This window comes from Etheostoma spectabile, unplaced genomic scaffold (genome assembly GCF_008692095.1).
Source record: "Etheostoma spectabile isolate EspeVRDwgs_2016 unplaced genomic scaffold, UIUC_Espe_1.0 scaffold302, whole genome shotgun sequence".
NCBI classification, from domain to species: Eukaryota; Metazoa; Chordata; class Actinopteri; order Perciformes; family Percidae; genus Etheostoma; species Etheostoma spectabile.
In genome coordinates this window covers 434,929-456,180 of record NW_022605581.1, presented here as the reverse complement: position 1 = coordinate 456,180, position 21,252 = coordinate 434,929, and the positions used below count along the sequence as shown (strand labels likewise).

General features: G+C 43.8%; 2 protein-coding genes and 1 long non-coding RNA gene across 5 annotated transcripts in view; 2 read left to right on the top strand and 1 right to left on the bottom strand.

Moving 5' to 3' along the window:
• Positions 1-5,129, top strand: part of hacd4 (3-hydroxyacyl-CoA dehydratase 4) — a 24,986-nt gene extending 19,857 nt beyond the window's left edge. For all 3 annotated transcript variants that reach the window (XM_032510987.1, XM_032510988.1, XM_032510986.1), the window contains 6 exons: positions 381-487; positions 665-792; positions 894-1,003; positions 2,031-2,137; positions 2,728-2,829; positions 4,859-5,129. In XM_032510987.1, coding sequence (XP_032366878.1) covers positions 381-487; positions 665-792; positions 894-1,003; positions 2,031-2,137; positions 2,728-2,829; positions 4,859-4,941 — 637 coding nt within the window. In that variant the 3' untranslated portion in view covers positions 4,942-5,129. The remainder of the gene's footprint in view (positions 1-380; positions 488-664; positions 793-893; positions 1,004-2,030; positions 2,138-2,727; positions 2,830-4,858) is intronic.
• A 151-nt stretch (positions 5,130-5,280) lies between these two features.
• focad (focadhesin) overlaps positions 5,281-21,252 on the bottom strand; it is a 49,830-nt gene continuing 33,858 nt past the window's right edge. Inside the window, 19 exon segments of the mRNA XM_032510991.1 lie at positions 5,281-5,610; positions 7,149-7,171; positions 7,173-7,223; positions 8,043-8,293; positions 9,662-9,759; positions 10,950-11,127; positions 11,319-11,408; positions 13,837-14,097; positions 14,632-14,747; positions 14,835-14,963; positions 15,308-15,388; positions 15,517-15,619; positions 15,889-15,960; positions 17,006-17,083; positions 17,503-17,625; positions 18,400-18,519; positions 19,164-19,311; positions 20,406-20,489; positions 20,582-20,820. Of these exon segments, the coding sequence (XP_032366882.1) occupies positions 5,537-5,610; positions 7,149-7,171; positions 7,173-7,223; positions 8,043-8,293; positions 9,662-9,759; positions 10,950-11,127; positions 11,319-11,408; positions 13,837-14,097; positions 14,632-14,747; positions 14,835-14,963; positions 15,308-15,388; positions 15,517-15,619; positions 15,889-15,960; positions 17,006-17,083; positions 17,503-17,625; positions 18,400-18,519; positions 19,164-19,311; positions 20,406-20,489; positions 20,582-20,820 (2,319 nt within the window). The 3' untranslated portion in view covers positions 5,281-5,536.
• Positions 6,280-21,252, top strand: part of LOC116686057 (uncharacterized) — a 19,181-nt gene continuing 4,208 nt past the window's right edge. Inside the window, exons 1-2 of the long non-coding RNA XR_004331136.1 lie at positions 6,280-7,223; positions 19,142-19,145. This is a non-coding gene — a long non-coding RNA (uncharacterized LOC116686057). The remainder of the gene's footprint in view (positions 7,224-19,141; positions 19,146-21,252) is intronic.

The window sequence follows — 21,252 nt, the reverse complement described above, 5'->3', positions numbered from 1 at the left end:
GGACTCGGTCTTGACTCGGACTCAAACCTTTTTGGACTCTGTCTTGTCTTGGACTTGACTAGTCTTGGTCTTGTCTTGGACTCGACAAAGGTGGTCTTGGCTACAGCCCTGATATCTAACCCTCAGCAAGAACATGCATCAGTGTATGTCTAACAAATGGGAAATGCTTAACGAAAGTACCTCAAAGTTATACTTAACTACAGTACTTGAGCAAATGTACTTTCCATCGGTTTCCATGTATGATGTTCCAGATTACTGATGAGAACATTCCTATCAAAGTGCAGTTCTACAGTAAACATGCAGAGGTGTGTTCCACCTGTGTGAATTAGATGTCTACAGTCTGAAAGATCAATATCAAATGCTAATTTCTTCTCTTACAGGGTCAGCTTCAGGCTCGCCTACATTTTCTCGTATAACCTGTTCCAGTTCTGTGGACACACGTGGATACTGGCTAACACCATGGCCAGGTTTCTCACATTTGGTCAAGGTAAGGTTAATTAAACTTTAAAAAAAAAAGATGCAATAGTGGTCAAAATAGATCTGCATTTTAAGCTTTCTGAGGTCATTCTGAAAGAGCAGCTCTTTAAATAATTGGTTTTAAATCGGAGCAGGAGCTTTAAAGCACATGTTACAATGTTAAATTGGATTTTTTTTGACTTTGCAGATGCCTTAGCAGACACGTTTTACTCTGTTGGCTTTGTGATGAGCCTGTGCCAGCTGCTCTCCATCCTGGAGCTTTTCCACATCGCAGATGGGATTGAGAAAGCCAGACTCCTACCTCGCTTCGTCCAAGTGTGTATCACACTCTTTAATAATAATAATAATCATGTTCATGCTGTAGAATGCAGAGTTCTCACCCATTTCGTCTGGTGGATTGATGATCTTTTTTTCAGGTCATGGAGAAGAACCTCCTGCTCACCATGGTCATCATGCTGGAGGAGATCCAGAGTAAACCGGTGGTGTGTGCACAGTTCTTCTTGTGGAACATCCTGGACCTCCTACGGTACGGATTTACATCTTTCAGCCCCACTGCCAATGGAGCCCAAGGGTAATGATGGAAGTCACTTGGGGTTTCTGTCATATAGTTTGGTCCAAAGCAAGATAGGAGGTAGTTCTCAGTGATATTTGTACGATTATTGTGGAATATTCCCAACATGGTCTTACAGTTTTACCTCAATCGCTTTGGCACATTTACTGAAACAAACAAAAAGTACAATCTTCACACCACGTGGTACATTCAGCACATCACTCTATGTGACCTGTTAAAGGTGAGAACTCACTTAAAAGAATTAACTCTGGATTCAAATGTAAATAAATCATTGTCATCCAAACAAAAGGTTCCATTATCATTGCTTAGACCAGGGGTCTTCAACGTTTTCCAGGCCAAGGACCCCCAAACTGATGGCGAGATGGAGCGGGGACCCCCTAATTATATATATTGTATAACATTGTGTTATATCAAACTGGTCCTATAGCGCCATGTGTGCATGATGACAGAAAGACATCTTCTGCCTCCATTTATCTGTTTACTACAGTGTGTTGAGTTCATGTTAATGTGGATTTAAAGACATTTCAATTAGTGGAAAAAATTGCATATAAAAAAAAGTCTAATCAACCAAAACTTTCGCGACCCCCATGCAGTACCTCCGCGGACCCCCTAGGGGTCGCGGACCCCCTGTTGAAGACCCCTGGCTTAGACCAAGACATGTTGTCAAATGCCAGTGGACTCTAAAAGGGTGATGGTCACCCCACTATGTAACATCATCCCGTTGCTAACCCTGTTTATTTAGGAAGCTAAATAGTATTAATGTCAGCCATAGCCCATGTACACACATGTAATGTACACACCAGCCAGGCTTCTATAAATTGAAGATATACAGCAGCAGAATTTAGTGTTTCCTCTATGTTGACATGAGTATTTGCTTGGATGGGGAATGTCTTACTGTGATTATTGACAGATTCTGCTTACCTTCTGATCCAGTGCCATAATGGCTTCGGTTAACATTCTGCTGTGTGCCGTGTGGTGACAGGTACCCACACGAGCTGCTATGTGTCATGGATACCCCCTCCACCGCCATGCTGTGGACTCGCTACACACTCTGGATCCCCTTATACATCCTGTCAGTGGCCACTGAAGGTGACAAAGTCATTTATCAACTGCAGTTTTGATATCGAGTTGTGAGACAGTTTTACAGAAACACACCAAACGGCATGTTGCGACACAACATTTCCATCCTGTCGCTGAACAACACGAGCTGTTGAGATGTGTCACGCACTCAAACTGCTGTGTGTGTGTCACACACTCAAACTGCTGTGTGTGTCACACACTCAAACTGCTGTGTGTGTCACACACTCAAACTGCTGTGTGTGTCACACACTCAAACTGCTGTGTGTGTCACACACTCAAACTGCTGTGTGTGTCACACACTCAAACTGCTGTGTGTGTCACACACTCAAACTACTGTGTGAGGCAAGTAGCGCCGGCATACAGGAAACGGGTTGGCAATGCTGAGCCGATGATAAAATGTCAGGAAGTGTGTGAGAGAGAGAGAGAGAGAGAGAGAGAACACACACACACACACACACACAGGTAGAAATATCTAGGTAAAGTTAACGACTAAATTGTAGAAATAAGTTGCTAAAAGTAACATACAGTGTGTTAAAAGTGTACAGGAACAGTGTGTGTGTGTGTGTGTGTGTGTGTGTGTGTGTCTGTTTCCTCCTCAGGTGTGACCATATACCAGGCCCTGCCTTATGTTGAGCCAACAGCACCAGCACACCTTGGCCTCCCCGTCATCCTGGTGCTCTACCTGCCTGTTCTGGGACTGGGTAAGATGAGTTAGCCAACATTAATAATAATAACCCTAATAACTTATTTTAACTTATTATAGCACCTCTCATGCACCCAAGGGCACTTTTGCAAATTTGTATTTAATATTATTTGCAAATTTACAACATAAGCATAACATGAAAAAGGTATGCCAAGTGAAAAAAGTATAGCAAACCACATAATATTTAACATAATACACATTTACCATTATAAGCCAACAATATGAGACCTAAGAGTGGGCTACAATAAGAAAGGTTTTCATGCCTTTCATTAGAAGGGGATCTGATATAATCTAAAATTTAGATAAGAGGAGGTTAACCAATATTTTTTTATGAATCTTTTCTAATCTTTAATCTCGAAAGCTGCATTTATAGATGTGAAATGTGTAAAATTAGGATTGTAATGAAAATAATGGTTAACCTCGTTTTCTGAAATCATCAAAACGTTGAAAAAGTGCGTCAGCGTTTAACGTTGACGTTTGTTTAAGCCATATTACATGAGAAGGGTTCATTTTGAGGTGCGGAGTGTAGCCTACACTCGAGTGTAATATTGCCCCGTTTATTCACCCCAAACTGACGAAATCCCACACATGTAAACACAAAACTTAACTTGTTGTAACTTCGACGTTTGCTGAGAATATCATTGTATTCATTAACACGATTGTGGTACTGTTCAGTTCAGTTCAAAATCATCTAAAACACCAATGTAAAAAGACATAGCGGACCAGACGCAAGCTTTTATTTTGAAAAGTAGAAGCTCGGGGATGGCACCATAGACAGTACAAGAAATGGACAATGTGATGCCGTTGTGTTGCGTAAATCAAAATGAACGGCAGTCAATGGGATGCTAATGATGTTAATGTTAAAAAAACGTGAAGATTTCATGCCATGGGAGCTTTAAGGCGGATAGATTGTCCTGAGGAGGCTCTAGGCAGAGCTGTCTTCGTAGCCTACGTAAGTGGCCTCGAGTTTATACTGCGTTGATCTCGAAAAGAATACAGCAGGGCCGACGAGAGTGTGTGTGTGTGTGTGTGTGTGTGTGTGTGTGTGTGAGACTGACTGTTATTATCTTCAGAGTGAGTAGTGACTCTAGAGTCATGGTAGTCACTCCCTTGTTCTTTCTGACCTAGGTGGGAAATCTGTAGCAGGAAAAGTTAACCCTCTCCTTGATTTCATGTTGTTTATGGAGAAGGAGGAGGTGGAAATTAGTCCGGGGGGGGGGGGGATATGCCGGGTTGGTGTCTCCACGTACCTACGTACAAACACACAGCGTCGGTTTAACGCAGAACCATAAATCAAGCTTTAGAGTCTCGCTTGTTGCACTCAGGTTGCCAGGTTTGGTACCATCACGTGACACATTCAGAATGAACCCTGTGCTCAAACACTGAATCTGGCAACCAGAGCTACCAGAAATAATAGCTAAACACCTAAAACCACAACGTGGTTGAGTTTAGCCATGCTGGCGATGTGGACTCTAGGGATGGCTACACTGTCTTTCCGCCTCTATGGGTCACAGTAAAATATCTAAGAACTGGATGGGTTACTTTGACAATTGGTAGACATTCGGGGCGGAGGATGAACACTACTGACTTTCCTGTTTCCTGGACTCTGAATCTGGAATCTGGTGTCGCCAGCTGTAGTCAGACCTGTTGATCAGGGGGTCCAACCAAAGCCTCTACAGGCAGTTACCTACCTACATTCAGGACTATTCTGTAATGGCCGTGGTTGCAGCTGTTAATGCAATGGATACAAAATCACCAACATGGCATCACGGAAAAAACACACGTGAAGAAAGCGACCGTTGAGTTTAGGAAACAGGCGGGACGCGATCCCGTGTCTCCTGGGTGAAAGTCCTGGGTTTGACCCATCCACCCCCCCCCCATCCCCAAAACCTTCCTACGCGGATTTTCGCCCTTTCATACTACTCACTACGGTGTAAATTCATTTCATGAGATCCGTCTAAAATGACTATAGACAACCAACGGCGCGCACACTTTTTGACTTTCTAACGGCAGTGTTTTCTTTTTAGGGGCCTCTGTCACCGTCTGGCAACTGCTGAAGGAGAGACAGCACCACCTGGAGAAATGGACCAAGAAGATGAAAAAGAACTGATATGTTGTCTTTTTTTGGGGCCTCTGTCACCATCTGGCAACTACTGAAGGAGAGACAGCACCACCTGGAGAAATGGACCAAGAAGATGAAAAAGAACTGATATGTTGTCTTTTTTTGGGGCCTCTGTCACCGTCTGGCAACTGCTGAAGGAGAGACAGCACCACCTGGAGAAATGGACCAAGAAGATGGAAAAAGAACTGATATGTTGTCTTTTTTGTTTTGTTTTTTAAAGACAACAGGGAGTGTTACTTTTGAAATCCAGTGACCTTGATGTCATAAAGATGTGTGACTATTCAAATCTATATTTAATAGAAAGGAGCCAGAAAATCTTATTCCACATCCTTAAATATTTCCTGTATTCGATGAACTTTAATGGTCATGTGTTGTTTTGACAGAGCACGTTCCTGACGTCTTCATACGTGACTGAAGTAGAGTTTTAACATCCATGTTGCCTCACACGTTCAGAGGTGTCCCTGCATTCGGCACGCAGAGGCCGGACAGACGCAGTCTCTTGGTGTTTAAGCTCCAGCCGTGTTTTTGGGGAAGAACCTCTGTTTGTATTGCCATGGTAACCGTCTGTCGTTGCTCCTCTGGGCTACCATCCGTATGCTCGGGTCCACACAGCTTTCTTCTTGAACTCAGCGGAGGACTTGAGGGCCAACAGGGCCGCTGAAACAACACCATCACATATTTAACTAGGAAGCAAGCTCTGTGTGTGTGTGTGTGTGTGTGTACTGTGTTTAACTACATTTGTGGGGACCAAAAACTGGGACTACAGTATACTTATAGGGTCCTGACAGCTTTGTGGGGACAAAATGCTGGTCCCCTTAACGTTAAAGGGCTGTTTGAGGAATAAGACTTGGTTTTAGGATCAGGGTTAGAGTTAGGTTCTGGTTAGGGTGGGGTGGGGGTTAAGGTTAGGCATTTAGTTGTCATGGTTATGGTGAGGGTAAGGGTTAAGGTTAGGCATTTAGTTGTCATGGTTATGGTTAGGGGGGGGGTAAGGGGGTAGGACTGTAGATTCGTATGTCGGGTGAGGGTGTAGGGTTAAGGTTAGGCATTAGTTGTCAGGTTAGGGTGGGGGTTAAGGTTAGGCATTTAGTTGTCAGGTTAGGGGGGGGTTAAGGTTAGGCATTTAGTTGTCATGGTTAGGGTTAGGGTGGGGGTTAGGGTTAGGCAGTTAGTTGTCATGGTATGGTTAGGGGAGGGTAAGGTTAGAATTAAGTTGTCGGGTTATGGTTAGGGTGGGGGTTAAGGTTAGGCATTTAGGTCATGGGTTGGTTAGGGGGAGGGTAAGGTTAAGGTTAGGCATAGTTGTCATGGTTATGGGTTAGGGTGAGGGTAAGGTTAGGCATTTAGGTTTGATGTTTAAGGTAGGGTAGGGGGCTAGGGAATGCATTATGTCGTGACGGGTCCACAAAGATGGAGACACTTGTGGTGTGTGTGTGTGTGGGGTGTGTGTGTGGGTGTGTGTGTGTGTGTGGGTGTGGGGTGTGGGTGTGTCTGGGGTCCCAGTGATTGCTTTGTGTGAATTTGGGGCAATGGCCAGATGGTGGCGGTGAATGAACTTTATGTTTGGGTGGAGTGGGGGGTCAAGACTGATCTCCATATAGGCCACGCCCATTGTGTAAAATCAAGTTTTCTCCAGTTTAATTTTTTAGTACTTCTTCTACACATTTTGAGCAATTATCACCAAGTTTGGTCCGGCACATCTTCGGACCAGGCTATAAAACATGACTTTCTTGGATTTGTGATGTTCCGTTCAGTTAACGCAACACGTTCGATATCAATACACTGAATACTGTGACTAAACAAGCTAACATCGCTGTGTGCAGCAAGAGGGGCGGGGCTTCAGGGCTTCAGGGCTCTGAAGACTCAAGCATGTCCTCTGCAGGTCTACATTTGCTACATGGGAGCGGGCGGGCCCAGGATGTAGCTACTGCGAACCATAAGGATGGAGTCTACGAACAAACAGGTGATGAACTGGCTGCACACAGTCCCGCTCTGACCTGGTAACTGAAGGAAGGGAAATGGCAACGCGGCCCTAATCACTGATCCGAATGTACAGAAAAATGTCTGAATGTGTCCAAGAATCTCCTGTTATTCTTCACATAATGCACCAAAGAGCATGTGTTAAAGTATGTGTCTCGAATCATCAACGTGACTGTTTCTGTGGCTCAACTTTTCATTTTAATACTGCGTTTTACCTCTGGCTGTGCTGATGGTTGCGGGACAGGTTCTCTTCAGGACCCTCTGTGATGCTGAAGAGCCAGTCTATGAACGTCACACACACACACACACCACACACACACACACACACACACACACACACACACACACACACACACACACACACACACACACACAGTCACCATCTTGTCGAGCCTGCTGTAACACTATACTTTCCCATTTTATTGGAATCAATATCTATCTATCTCTCCATCCTCTATCTCATCTATCTCTCTCTCCATCTCTCTCTCTCTATATCTCCATCTCTCTATCTATCTCTCATCTCATCTATCTCTCATCTATCTCTCTTCTCCATCTCTCTATCTCTCATCTCTCACTATCTTCTCCCATCTCTTACTATCTCTTCTCCATCTCTCTATCTATCTCTCATCTTTATCTACTATCACTCTCTCCCATCTTCTATCTACTCTTCATCTATCTATATATCATCCTTCCCCTCTCTCTCTCTCATCTATCTCTCCATCTATCTCTCTATCAATCTCTATCTCATTCTATCTATCTTCCACATCTCTATACTCTCACATCTTCTCCATCTATCTATCTATTTAGATCTATCTATCTACTATTATCTTACTATCTATATATCTATCTATCTCTCATTCCATCTATATATCTATCTTCGCCATCTATCTCTCCATCCTCTCCATCTATTCCATCTTCTATCTATCTATCTATCTCTCCATCTCTCTATCTATCTCTCTATCTATCTCTCCATCTCTCTCTCCATCTCTCTCTCCATCTCCATCTCTCTCTCTCTCCATCTCTCTATCTATCTATCTCTCCATCTCTCTATCTATCTCTCCATCTCTCTCTCCATCTCTCTCTCTCTCTCTAAATGAGACCCACCCACCTTGTGTGTCTGGCTGCCCCAGGGCTCTCTGTCCAGCAGCTGAGCCAGGCTGTGGGCCATTCCCAGCATGCACTGAGGCAGGGCGTGGTCGGCGAACGCCTCCCCACCATACAGGCCGTGTTGCATAATCTGGGGCTTGGAGCCGGGTTGCCATGGGAACCACTTGTCCCTGATGCCAAGGAGGCGGGGCATGCGGTGGTCACCCCAGGAAACTACAGCAGCAGCAAAAACCTGAAACAGGAAGTCCGTGGCCTGCGGAAAAAGAAAGGAAATCTATGTTGAGCTCAACAAGTCAGGATATAAAAATACTATGTGTAGGGGGTGGAAGAAAGACACCCAAACAAAAAGACAATTTGGGAGCTTAAAACAACTTTAGGACAGATTATTAAGCAACCTGATTCAATTTAGCAACCAACATATCTTTCTAATATAGTAGAACATATTATTTCTATATATGGAACTAATTCCAGTAATGTATTGCTGATGTAATGCAGTAATATAATATATTGTTAGAGTATCTACAAATAAACAAGTAAATCATCCCTTAAGCTACTTTATGGAAATAAAAGATAATATAATGCTTGTTTACTTTGAAGATCTCGGCTTATTTTACATATTTGGGCATTAAAATACCACCTCCTTTAGAAACTAGAGCACCTAGGATCTATGAAGTAATAGTGAACGGAGTGCATTGATCTACAAAAAGGGTGGACTCCCTTACCTTTATCTAGGATATGGAGAGTACATATATTAAAATGAATATATTGCCTAAATTCATGTATTCATTTGAAATGTTCCCCCCCCTCACTCCAGCCAGAGAAAATGTGTATGGAGTGAGAAGTGTCCTGGAATCCGCTTATCTCTGCTGTGCCATGTGACACTGGGGGGCTGATATGTCCAAATCTTTATTAGTAATATTTAAAAACACAATTAGGAACTACAATGTTCTATTTTCCCCTCTTGAGATGCTCCGTCATGGGTGGACATGACTCTAAACTCTGAATAATAAAAGATTTGCAGCTAGAGCTGAGGTCTGATATAATTTAATACTTTATCAGCACTCGTTAAAACTAGCATATAATAACATTTTTATATCATAGGATGAATATATACATTATATAAAATAGTACATACATGTTTTATATCATCGGTGTATAATGAAGAGCAGTTAAATAAGTTTCCATGTCTACCTCTATTTAAAAACCATACAATATTTCACATGCTGCATTAATATGGAGAATGCTGGTATTCATTTTCAGCCTGGCATACAATATTTGGTGTCTTTGGGAACTCTGGGATCTTCTGCAGAATTTAAAATAAATCCGGCACAAACACTAAACGTGGACTTTAAATATGAATCCAGGTTGATTATTAATTATTGGTTCATATACTCGTGGTTCACGTGACTGCTAGTGGTCCCCCCCCACCGACTAGTTTTTATCACACGTGATAAAAAGCTACGAAAAGAAGCAGGAATTGTCCTTTAACGAAAGATGACACCCTTTGAATTTTCGCCAGACCATTTGATGTTGAGTTACTTTTGAAAACATGTGCAACGTGTTATGTCAGTGGAGTGGAGCTGTATGCCCACCCTCTCTGACAGCTGGCTCAGGAACATACCCGTTTGGTGTCTCCACACGTGACCGGGGTTGCACCGTACGCAACATTTCGGATGTGCCCCATCAGCTCCAGGAGCCACTCCATTCGCTTCAAGACGCCTAGAACACAGAACGTGAAGACTCACTCAGAAGTGGACGTTAGCCCTGGGGGCCCCTGAGGCCATCAACCCTGTTGTCTACAGTCGAGATATGAACATCTTTTTTTTTCAGGACAAACTGGGTTATTGGAATATTATATTTGGGTTGCAGTGGGTCACTTGCATGTTAAAATGGTTGTAGGGCCTTAAAGATAAATAAATAAATAAATAAAACGGAACATGAATTTCCCGACATGTATTGACATCACGACATATAAGTAAAACCTCTCTAAGCCATTCCTTTCAAAACATTCTCATATGTTCTGGAGTCACACTGTGAAGAAATAATCATTATAACTTATACAGTTGACAAATACATGCATTTTTTCAAAGAAAGTCAAGAAGCTTTTGCTTCATGACATTTACTTATGACATAAAAACATAATAATGTACAATTTATTGATTACACCCACAGCAATGTACACAGCAAATAGTGTCTAAATAGGGCAAATTTTGGCCTATAGAGTATATAGGCCTTTTTGTCCCTCTGGCCTTCCATACAAGAGGGGTGCTTTATCTCCATATATGGGCATGCACTTCCTGACACAATAGACGGGGAGACAGAGAGCGGGAGAACAGGATTAGACGAACGATTCAGCGGCAGAAATGAGCCAAAACGCGATGAATTATGGACATAAAGTGGACCAATCTTGGATATAACAGTATGGCTTTAAAGCCCAAAGAGGCTGAAGTTCCAGGCTGGATAGAAAACCCCCCGTAGAGGCTAGAAAGACCCGGAAAAGACCGCCGTAAACGCAAAAACGTCAGGATTTAAAAGCAACCGGGGGTGAGTCAATCGCTTGTATGGTTCAAAAGTTATTAAACTATGAATCAGAGGTGCTTTTTTACTCGTGGGCGAGTGTCTCGGGCCCAGAGGGTTAACGTCCTATGGAACTATGACACACACGTACTGCATGCAGAAAAAAACGCTATGACATACTATGTGTTGTCTATTGAAATCTGAATTTTAAATTCTCAACCTTAGTGCCGCCTAGCGGCCGCATGACAATGAAAGCATTGTGTAAACTCAGCAATAGCATTTATTTGCACCTTTAAAGGTTTTTTGTCTTTGAGTGGCCACTTTTCCTACATGACATGAACGCAGCATGAGAAGCTCTCCCGCTCCAAACGTGGACTTGTTTCTGGCCTCACCTGTGTTGGGATTGGTGGCCAGGCGACACTGGTAAAACACCTGCAGGAGGAGCCAGCCGACTCTGCGGCTCGGCCAACCACGGAGCACCCCCGCGATGACATCATTGAGGCCCAGCAGGGGAACCCTGCCTTGGGAGGTCAGGTAAGCCAGGACGAAGCAGGTCTTCTCCATGTGAGCCTGAACAGCATTAGGGACAGCGGACATGAGACTGATATCCATCTTCTCTGAACGAATATTCAATACAATACAATACAGTCAGAAAGCCCTGCAGGTGGCAACTCTAGCAGGGAACCAACCAGAGAAAAGCCTCCGTAGCATAAGACATGAACGCTCAGTACTTATTGGCTCTTTGACGCATCATACTGTACCTCCGTGACTCGTGTGATTCGCTCAATCTCTGCATCCGACATCTCAGACAGACACTTGGCGATTCCCACGTACAAATCCACTTCATTATCCTAAAAGAAATGAATTCATCATCAGCAGAAGAAACAGGAGGATGTGTTGGTGAATCGTCTGGTACAATTACAGCTGACACAGGACTTGTTTCTTAAACACATGTTGAAAGGTTTTAAATGGTAACTGTTTGCCTGGGAGATGTATGAGAGAGCTGCAGTTTGAAGTTGAAGCACTGAAAGGATTTGAAATGTCTGCGGAAGTGTCGGAGCTAAAAGCAGTTGTTTAAGTCTCAAGTTGGTATGTAAAGACTCAACATTGTTAAAGGTCCCATGACATGGGGCTCTTTGGATGCTTTTATATAGACTGTATCTGAAGTCTCTTTTATATAGGCCTTAGTGGTCCCTAAACTACGGTATTGAAGTCTCTTTTATATGACCTTAGTGGTCCCTAATCCTGTATCTGAAGTCTCTTTTATATCCTTAGTGGTCCCTAATACTGTTCTGAAGTCTCTTTTATAATAGACCTTAGTGGTCCCTAATACTGTATCGAAGTCTCTTTATAAGACCTTAGTGGTCCCTAATACTGATATCTGAAGTTCCTCTTTAATATAGACCTAGTGGTCCCTAATTACTGTATCTGAAGTCTCTTTATAAGACCTTAGTGGTCCCAAAAAATGACTTATCTTAAGTCTCTTTCTGATAGACCTTAGTGGTCCCTAATACTGTATCTGAAGTCTCTTGTTTATATAGACCTTAGTGGTCCCTAATACTGTATCTGAAGTCTCTTTTATATAGGCCTTATTGGTCCCTAATACTGTAGTCTAAAGAATGGCAGTACTTTAATAGGGGTAGGAGCAACAAGGTAAAAGGAACAGTGTGATTCAGGGAAAACGACAGTATTAGAACATAGTAGAATCAATGTAGAAAATATCATAAAAGTCTTAGAGAGGAAGAAGGTTGTATACAGCTGTATAATCGGTCGGGGCAGCAGCGCAAGGTGAATCAGGTATGAAACAGTCGGTATGATCAGTACAGTTTAGATGGCGGGAAAGGATCAGCCATTAGATGTGGATCCCTACACATCCGGGTCTGGTAGTCCGACTATAGAAGTGAAGGTGGTCCTTTTAATTAGACCTTAAGATAAATGCAAGTCCCAATATCGTATCTGAAGTCGTCCTTTTATATAGACCTTAGTGGTCCTATACTGTATCTGAGTCTCTTTATAAAAACCTTAGTGGTCCCTAATCCTAGTAATCTGAAGTCGTCTTTTATATAGACCTTAGTGGTCCCCTAATACTGTATCTGAAGTCCCAAAATCCAGCCTTGGTGCAGAATTCCAGCCCCCAAAGCCAGTCCCACAATGAGCTGTCCTTAGTGTGTGCCATTTCAGTGTCTGTAGCTATTGAGGCAGAGAGAGGGGGGGCAAGGTGGAGGCTCAGGGTGGGGCAATGACCAACTGCCACTTTGCCATGATGTTTCTCTCTCTCATGGGTGGGCCAAATTCTCTGGGCGGGCAAAGCAGAGAAAGGGGAGGTAACCTTGCCCCTTGTGACCTCATAAGGAGCAAGATTCCAGATCGGCCCATCTGAGCTTTCATTTTCTCAAAGGCAGAGCAGGATACCCAGGACTCAGTTTACACCTATCTCCATTTACAACCACTGGGGGGGGGGGCATAGGCAGGCTGGGGGGACGCATACTAATGTTAAAACCTTATAAAGAGAAATGTTCATGCCATGGGACCTTTAACTTGTCAAATGAAGAGCAAAGGCAGCTGTAATTAGTCAGTTAACGTGTAGTGTCAGTTAGCGTGTAGAGTCCGGTAGCAGCTGAACTGTCAATCGAGGCGTAGGAGATGAAAGCAGGAGAAGCTGAAGTGCCAGATGTGCCAGATAGTTGAAGCGTGAGCTCTGGAAGAAGCTGAAGTGATAGTTGTAGTGTATGGGATAAAAGTAGTTGAAATGTCAGTTGAAGGGGAAGTAGCAGAGGCAGGGGAAGTGTGAGCACTGGAAGTAGTTAAAGTGTCAGTTGGTAGGTAAACAGCGACAGCAGCTGCAATGTCAGCTGAAGCATACAAACTGTAGACATTAGAAAGGTATTAGAAGAGCAAAGATGATGTGTCATTTGCTGTGTAGAGCAGGCACTCGTCACTTGATAAGTTCAAAGATTTCTTTTTTTTTTAGATGAGATTTGACTTTATTGTCATTATGCAGAGTACAAGTACAAAAACAACAAAATGCGTCCAACCAGAAGTGCAATGTGTTATTCAAGTATAGACAAATGGTGCATAGACAGGAGCAGGACAGGAAATATATTGCTGTGTTGTAAGAGTAGTAGTAGTAGAAGTTAGCCCACTGTAAAGAGTTGCAGCGTCAGCCGATATATAGATAGATAGATATATGACAGATAGATCGATATATGAATAATGGAGATGAATTGAAGTGTGCTGTCTGTAAATAGTTTCTGGATGTGTGTCCTTTCAGCATTGTACCTGGATGTGGTTGGGCATCAGGGAGAAGATCTTCTCCGAGCTGGAGCAGAGGATGGTCCAGCAGCTGTTGGGGGGGTTCGGGAGAGCCATGGCCTGAGCCAGGCCCTGCAGCAGGGAGCGGCACAGGGACAGACGCTGGGGGCGGAGCTCCTCCTGGAAGTGCTGCAGGCCCAGACTCTCCATGTAGACCTGCAGCTTGTCCTCAGCAACGTGCTTCATCCACAGGCCCAGGGTCTCATACAGCTGAGACCGAGTCTGGGACTGGAGCACAGACACAAACTCTCCAAAGTCACCGCACTGTTTTACAAGCAGGGCTAGGTATTACACCTCGATTCCTTTGGTGCCGACTAATACCTGTAACACTACGTATACTGATGGCTGCTTGTGTTTGAACATGAATCTACAGTTTATGTGAAGGAAGATTTTCAAAAGTAATGGATGAAGTTAAAGTTACCAATATCGATTTAAGTTGGGATCTATTCATATTTATAAATTGTTTGACGTTTGCTCAAACTAATTGGCATTGCTTGTGGATAAACAATGCATTTTTGAACACCATAAATTATTTACATACACAAATCCTGCTATCTGTAGATCATGAAGCATTAGCCATGATCTAAATATAACATACATATATAAATAAAAAAGCTCTTTGGATCTAGACAGAGCACAAGAGTCCAGAATCTGTCAGTCAATATGGCAAGTTTTCAACAGTGATTAAAAAAATGTGATCAAATATGTATTAAAGGTACATTTTACAGTTGAAATCAGTCAGTGCTCTCATGAGGAACTTACACTGAGACTGTGCACAAGGGGGGGTGAGAGCCAGGAGCCCAGAAAGAGGCCGGCGCTCTGAGAAGACGGAGCCTGACACGCTGCCAGCACCACACACTGATGCTGCACATCCTCTCCTGTGGGACAGAAAGGAGACGCTGAGCGTGGTGCGTTGGTTCTGCTAGTCCTGCGCTACAAAGAGACGAGGGGGTGAGGGCTCTCACCGAAGCCGAGCCTCATCAGAGGAGACAGCACGGCGCTCCAGTTGATGGGCGGGTACTGGAAACTGGCTCCAACTGAGGCCAGGGGAGTCAGAGCAGTCTTAACCACTCCTGGATGGGCAAACTCTGGACCTGGGTCCACAGGAAAGACAGGACAGTCCCAAAAGTAAGAGTGCAATAAGTAAGTGAAATTGTAGCATAGGCAAGCCATTTGTATACTTATACTAGGGCTGCACGATTATGGCCCAAATGGTTAATTATCATGATTATTTGATTTTAACCAATACATATTTTATTGTCACATAGGCTATTTATACCTGCTTTCACATTCATATTACGTTACATCCTTCTTATGTTGAAGTTGTTTGTTGTCTCTTCGATTAATTGTGCAGCTCTAACATATACTGTATTTCAAATCCTGTGTCTACACCTGTGGTACGTTGCTGAAAGGTACGTTCTTAGATGTGTCAACAAACCTTTTTTTCCTGCCTCGGTGAGGAAGTCAATGATGGATCTGATGAGACTTTTCTCCGAGAGGTAACTGAAGTCCTGAGGAACTGAGAAGACGACGGGGGGACACTGAGCGAAAGACGTGTCACACCAAACAGTTCCTACAATCACTACAGTCAATCAAGATAACATGGAGGTTCCCCGGGACCGTTTCCTCCATCCTCCGCCGGCCTACCTGCTGTGTGACTGTGGCTGGTGGACATATGGGCCAGATGCAGATGACCGACCAAACAAGCACTGTTGGACTGCAGACCTATGGCTCCGGAGAAGGATATGATCTGCACACAAGAGCCAAGACACAAATATAGTTCAATAGCCTCAAATGTGCTCTGCAAATGTAAATCAGCAATACTTTCAAAGGTGTCTTCAGTGCAAGCAGGACTATGTCATGGAAACCTGCCCAGTGAATCATGGAAACTGGTGGTCATATTAACAGTATACTCATTTTCATGCACTGCATCTGTGACTATGCATCACTACAGGTGACAAAGAAGACATGTGGGGCCCGACATTACCTGAGACATCTTGTAGTAATGTAGAATAATACCTGCGTGATGGCTCGAATGACCTCGTTCAGCCGGCTCTGCTGCCGGGAGGAGAGCTCCAGCTCTCTGCTTCGCTGTAGCACAGGACAACACACTCGGTGACTCTTACAGGAAACATTTGTGGCCTCATTAGAGAAAAAGACATTTGTTCTGACCTCTCTGAGCTTGGTTTATCAACATACTAGCATGTGCAACAGTGCCCCCTTTTGGCTGACCAGCAGCAGTAGCTTTAGTTTAGGTTGGAAATTTCCATCAAAAGTCACAGAGTGCCATTTTTCTACACTGTTGCCTTGGCCACTATTTGTCCTTAAGTACTGTATATATATTACTAATAAATGTTAAAAGGTTATTGGACTTGGCATGTCTTTTGTTTATTGGAGTTTTCTAATGTCAAATCACTACATTGATAGTTAACATGGCTATTAGTTATGACTCAGAAGTTGTGGGTTCACACTATACTTTGTTTGTATCTGGATTGGTGTCATCTCATTTCTGTTTGTCTTTTGCTCTTTGTTACAGTTTTGCAGTTTAAAAAAAGTAACTTATTAATTATGCCTTGTGTTTTTTGGGGAACTTTACACTGTTAGCTTACTGTTGAGCTTTGAAGAAGCAACTCACTGCAAGGACATTGCTGTCTGACTGAATTGGCACCTTTTATTAAGAGTAATCCACTCATGTGCCCAGGGTGTCTCAAAGGTGTTTGGTGTTTTTTGCACAACGTCTCCTTCCAGGGAGCACGGCAACGGTTATGTTTAGGGTTAAGGTTAGCTGCCTCGAAGTTGGAGGCAAAAAACACCATCGAGCGGTCTCAAACGTATGTTTATTTAGAATAAATGAGTAAGAAAAGCCCCCTGATAGCCCAAAGGTGAAGGCACATCACTTAAACATCCTTACACACTTTAATACATTGGCTTACCTCTCACTCCCCATGTTTTCTGTCTATCTGTACACCATCAACTATAAGCAAAACTGCAATTGTTGTGCTAAATTCTCTCAGCCCCTGTAGCTTGTTCACTGGTCAAAAGCCACCGCTCGCATTATGCACTGGCTGCCTCACCCAGCCCAGTCACACCGACAGAGAAAACACGTGATCCCAGCAGATCGGAGCGGATTCATTACCTGGATGAGGTAACTCTCGGATCCTACTAGAGCTACCAGGCCGTTGACGGCCGCCAGCCGCTGCATAGTGGGACAACCCTGAAACACAAAGACAAGTCCTCTACTGAACATTCAACAGTTGGGATGGGATGGAACCAGTCAGGTGTAGGAAGGTTACATTTCTCCTGCACACAGGTGAAATGTAACCTTCCTACACCTGACTGGTTCCAGATGTCTTCAATGTTTCAATAAAGGTGGAGTCACCGATTCTAATCTTATACACTTTTTATTCTGTGTGTGTGCTGGTGTTCATCCACAGCTGGCTCTGTTAACGGGAAACGAACTCCTGCACAGGACAGGGACAGGCCATGTTGGCAGGACAGAATCCTAGACTCCACCTTTAATGGTGATAGCCCATTCTTCAATATGGTGACCCCACTCTGATTCAGCTTGACAAGCTAGGTACATGATCCAGAAATAGAGAGTCTAATGCAGCTGTAAATAGGGACATGCAGTACCTCGGCCAATAAGATCTTGATCCAAGCGGCCTGCAGACGAGGGTGGATGTCCTCTGCTTTGCCGTGGCCCGACACAGACAGGCCTTGGACCACCAAGCCCAGAGCCAGGGAGAAGCCTGGAGTCTAAGCATCAACACAGGACCACAGACAACAGGGGTCAGACTTCAGAGAAGGCCTTAGAATGCTGCTTAGTACAAACAGTACTTAGAGATTTAATCACAAAATACTAACTTCTTTTTTTTCTTCCTATAGCTACAGGCGACCACACCCAACCGCCGATTGATCATATGGCTTGGTGGAATGAGTGGGCTCTGGCCACAATCCTTATTGTCTCACAATTGAATTGCTTCATGAATAATTCTAAGTTTGGAGCGTGGGGTGGACAGGCAGATTGGTGCAGCGGCAGCAGTTATTGGGGAGTTGTACCAGAAGGAGCAGAGTTGGACGGACGAGCTGTCCATTTACCAGTCCATCTACATTCCAACCCTCACCGATAGCTAGGAGCTTCGGGGAGCGACCGAAACAATGAGATCACAGATACAAGTTGGCAAAGCAGTACAGTGAGAAGCTCAGTCATCTGGAAGGAGCTGCTCCTCCAGTAGTCCCACTGGTAGGAGACCCCGGGCTAGACCCAGAACATGCTGGAGGGATAATATATCTCATCTGGCTTGGGAACATCTCGGGAGCCCCGAGGAGGAGCTGGAAGACACTCCTGGAGAGAAGGACGTCTAGATTTCTAATCTTTAACCTGCTGCCACCACGACTCGCCCAGGATAAGTGACAGAAAACAGATGGATGGAAAAATGCCATTTTCAAATCAATGTAGCTCCAAAAGGTCTAATATTTTCATACAGTCTGAGAAGATTTTCTGAGAGGCCCCTAAAACCGGCTGCTGACCTGTTGGCTCTCCTCAGTCAGGGCGCGCAGAGTGCTCATCACCTCCTCGGCCTTGGCAGCGTCAATAAGGCCTCCGCTGAAGGCCGAGACACCCACACAGGCCACAGAGTACGCCAAGACCTGCACAGGTGGACATGTTCGAATCAAACAACCGTCCTTCAAATAGCACTTCATAGAGCAAATCACTTCCTAGACTTAGACTTCTCTTTATTAACCCTTTTGGGATGACTCCCGCAAGGAAATTGAAATTTCAAGCATCAGTTTTAAGCAAGAAGACTACAGTACAGAAAAAGAAAAAGAGAGTATAAAAGATTAAAAATAACAACGGTAATAATAATGATAACAATTAAAACCTTTGGCTATAAAAAGACATTTACCATCAGTCAAGTGTTCAAGTGTCCAGGTATTTATGGGAGTGCAGGTGTGTATATGTATGTATTGTCCTCTAATAGAGGTTCAGGTCTCATCCTTAGACCTATGGTCAGGGTCAGTGGAGTAAGCACGACTTCTGCACGATTTAGACCAGATTTTGTCTATAGATGCATCATAAAGGGTGTAGAAACATGATGAGACACCAACGCATCATATTTAGTGCTAGCAGACCAGAAACAGAAAAGTGCTGCTTTACTCCAAATATTACTACTATATGATGATGATGTTGTTTTTTATACTGTAAGTTTGACTGAAAAAAAAAAGTGAAACGCATACGACCAATACGTGAGACAACGGAGAGTAACACTAGTGAGGTGTTGAGGGGTTTTTACCTCCTGCAGCATGCGGCCCTGCCCACCGCTGTCCCGCAGGTGGGACAGAAGTCTGTCCAGTGTTTGGGTGACGCGGACATGTTGCTCCGTCTGTCCACTGCTGCAGAGAGCTGCGAGCGCCAGAGCCAGGCCTAACATGCAGCCGGTACTGCAGGGGAGCACAAGAGGAGCAGGGAAACTAGATCACACAGAAGACCAGAAGGGGGTCATGCTGGACCATCATGGCTGATGGTACTAAGTTGCACTTTGTTGCTAATTCTGCAGTGGAACTGAATATTTCACAATAAAAGTCCAACGTCAAAAATATCCAATACCAGTACTGTGCCTTGTACTTTTTTTTTTTTAAAAGGTTCCTTTTTGTGTGATCTGATTTTTATTCCATAATTAAAACACAACACAATGGGACAAATCAATCAAAAAAAGAGGAAAGACAGGGAGGGGGGAAGATACTTAACGGTTCCTAAAGATACTTTTTTCGATATATATAAATATTTCTATAAACTACTAACACAACTTCAGAATTATATCAATAAAAGATTTATTCAATAATAGACACTGAACCTACATGTAGATTAATTGCGTTTAGCCACCAGAGGCAGTGCAACAAGGCAATTTTTCAAAAAGCTTCTTATTATGAGCAGTGAAGTTTTATAATTGTACAATAATTTAATATTTTTATGGTTATTTTCATGAGAGAGTTCTTTGTTTTTCAATACCAGTTTTATAAAACAAAAACAAAATTACAACGTTACACATTAATGCACAAATCTTTTTATCTATTTTCCAGCTCCGACTACATAATAATAATAATAATAATAATACATTTTATTTGTAATGCACTTTACATTTAAGACAAACCTCAAAGTGCTACATGAGCCCCGTCTCTGTGTAACGTAGAGTGTAACGATCCGATCACAGACATTACAAGATCTAGGTAGAAGAAAATATTTTTGGAAAATAGATGAAAAAAGATTTGTGCAGTAATGTGTAATGTTGTAATTTCTTTATAAAACTGGTATTGAACAAAGTAGCTATAGGAACTTTTAAGTGTCTCCCCAGTCCCTGTCTTTCCTCTCTGTGTTTTTTTGGGGGTTTTTTTTGTCCCATTGTCTTGTAAATTTCACTAAACGTCAAAATAATGACGACAACGTTGCCTCACATGCACACAAACCACCACACACAGCGCACGGCCTATTGTTATTGGTTAACGCGTGACATCATGTCTAAGGACTCAGCACTGACTTGTATTCCAGGTCGGGGTTGAAGGAGCAACTTTCCAGAGCGTCCAGAGAGCTGGAGAGGAGATCAGCGTCCACGGAGACGTCACTGGATAACAGAGACAGAGACAGACGGACCGTCAGCCCACCAATCAGACACGGCCCCCTTAGCACGCGTTAGCTCCCTTCTCCAGACTCTACCTCAGGCGCTGCTGCTGCAGACTGGACAGCACCATGCCGAGCGCCAGGCCCGAGTGGAACTGGACGGCCTGGGAGTCGTCGGCGGTGGGGGAGCCCGGCAGGCCGGCCCGCAGCGCCGACAGGACCTGGCTTAGACCGTCCCGCTGCCACACCACCAGCACCGGGACCAGCAGGGACAGCGCCAGGCTGGCACAGGAGCGAGCGATGGCACTCGCTGTGTTCTCCCCTGAGTAGGAGCGCTGCAGGGGGGGAGGAGGAGGAGGAGGGTGTCAAGGGGGTCGGATTGCTTCTGCAGACTCCATGTGCTGGGTTCACAGGTCCTAACACAGCAGAGCAACGAGGACACCTGCAGGAATTCAAGGCTTATTGTACAGTCCCTGACAAAAGTCTTGTCGCTTATCCATTTTGTAGAAACACCTGCTATTAACCTGACTTTTAATTAATCAATTGGTGCAAGAAATAGCTGGTATGAAAAGCTAAATCCCTCCCAAATTATGTTCAATGCACTGAAATAAATTAGTTTCACTGAAACAAGATTTATCATTTAAACAAGACAGAAAGGTCACATTTTTGGCAACTGGGGTGTAATTCAACAGAAGATTCATCTGAAAAATCCACTTTCTTGATTTTTTGATTCGACCATGGAGGCCATTTCGAGACAGAATCCGACA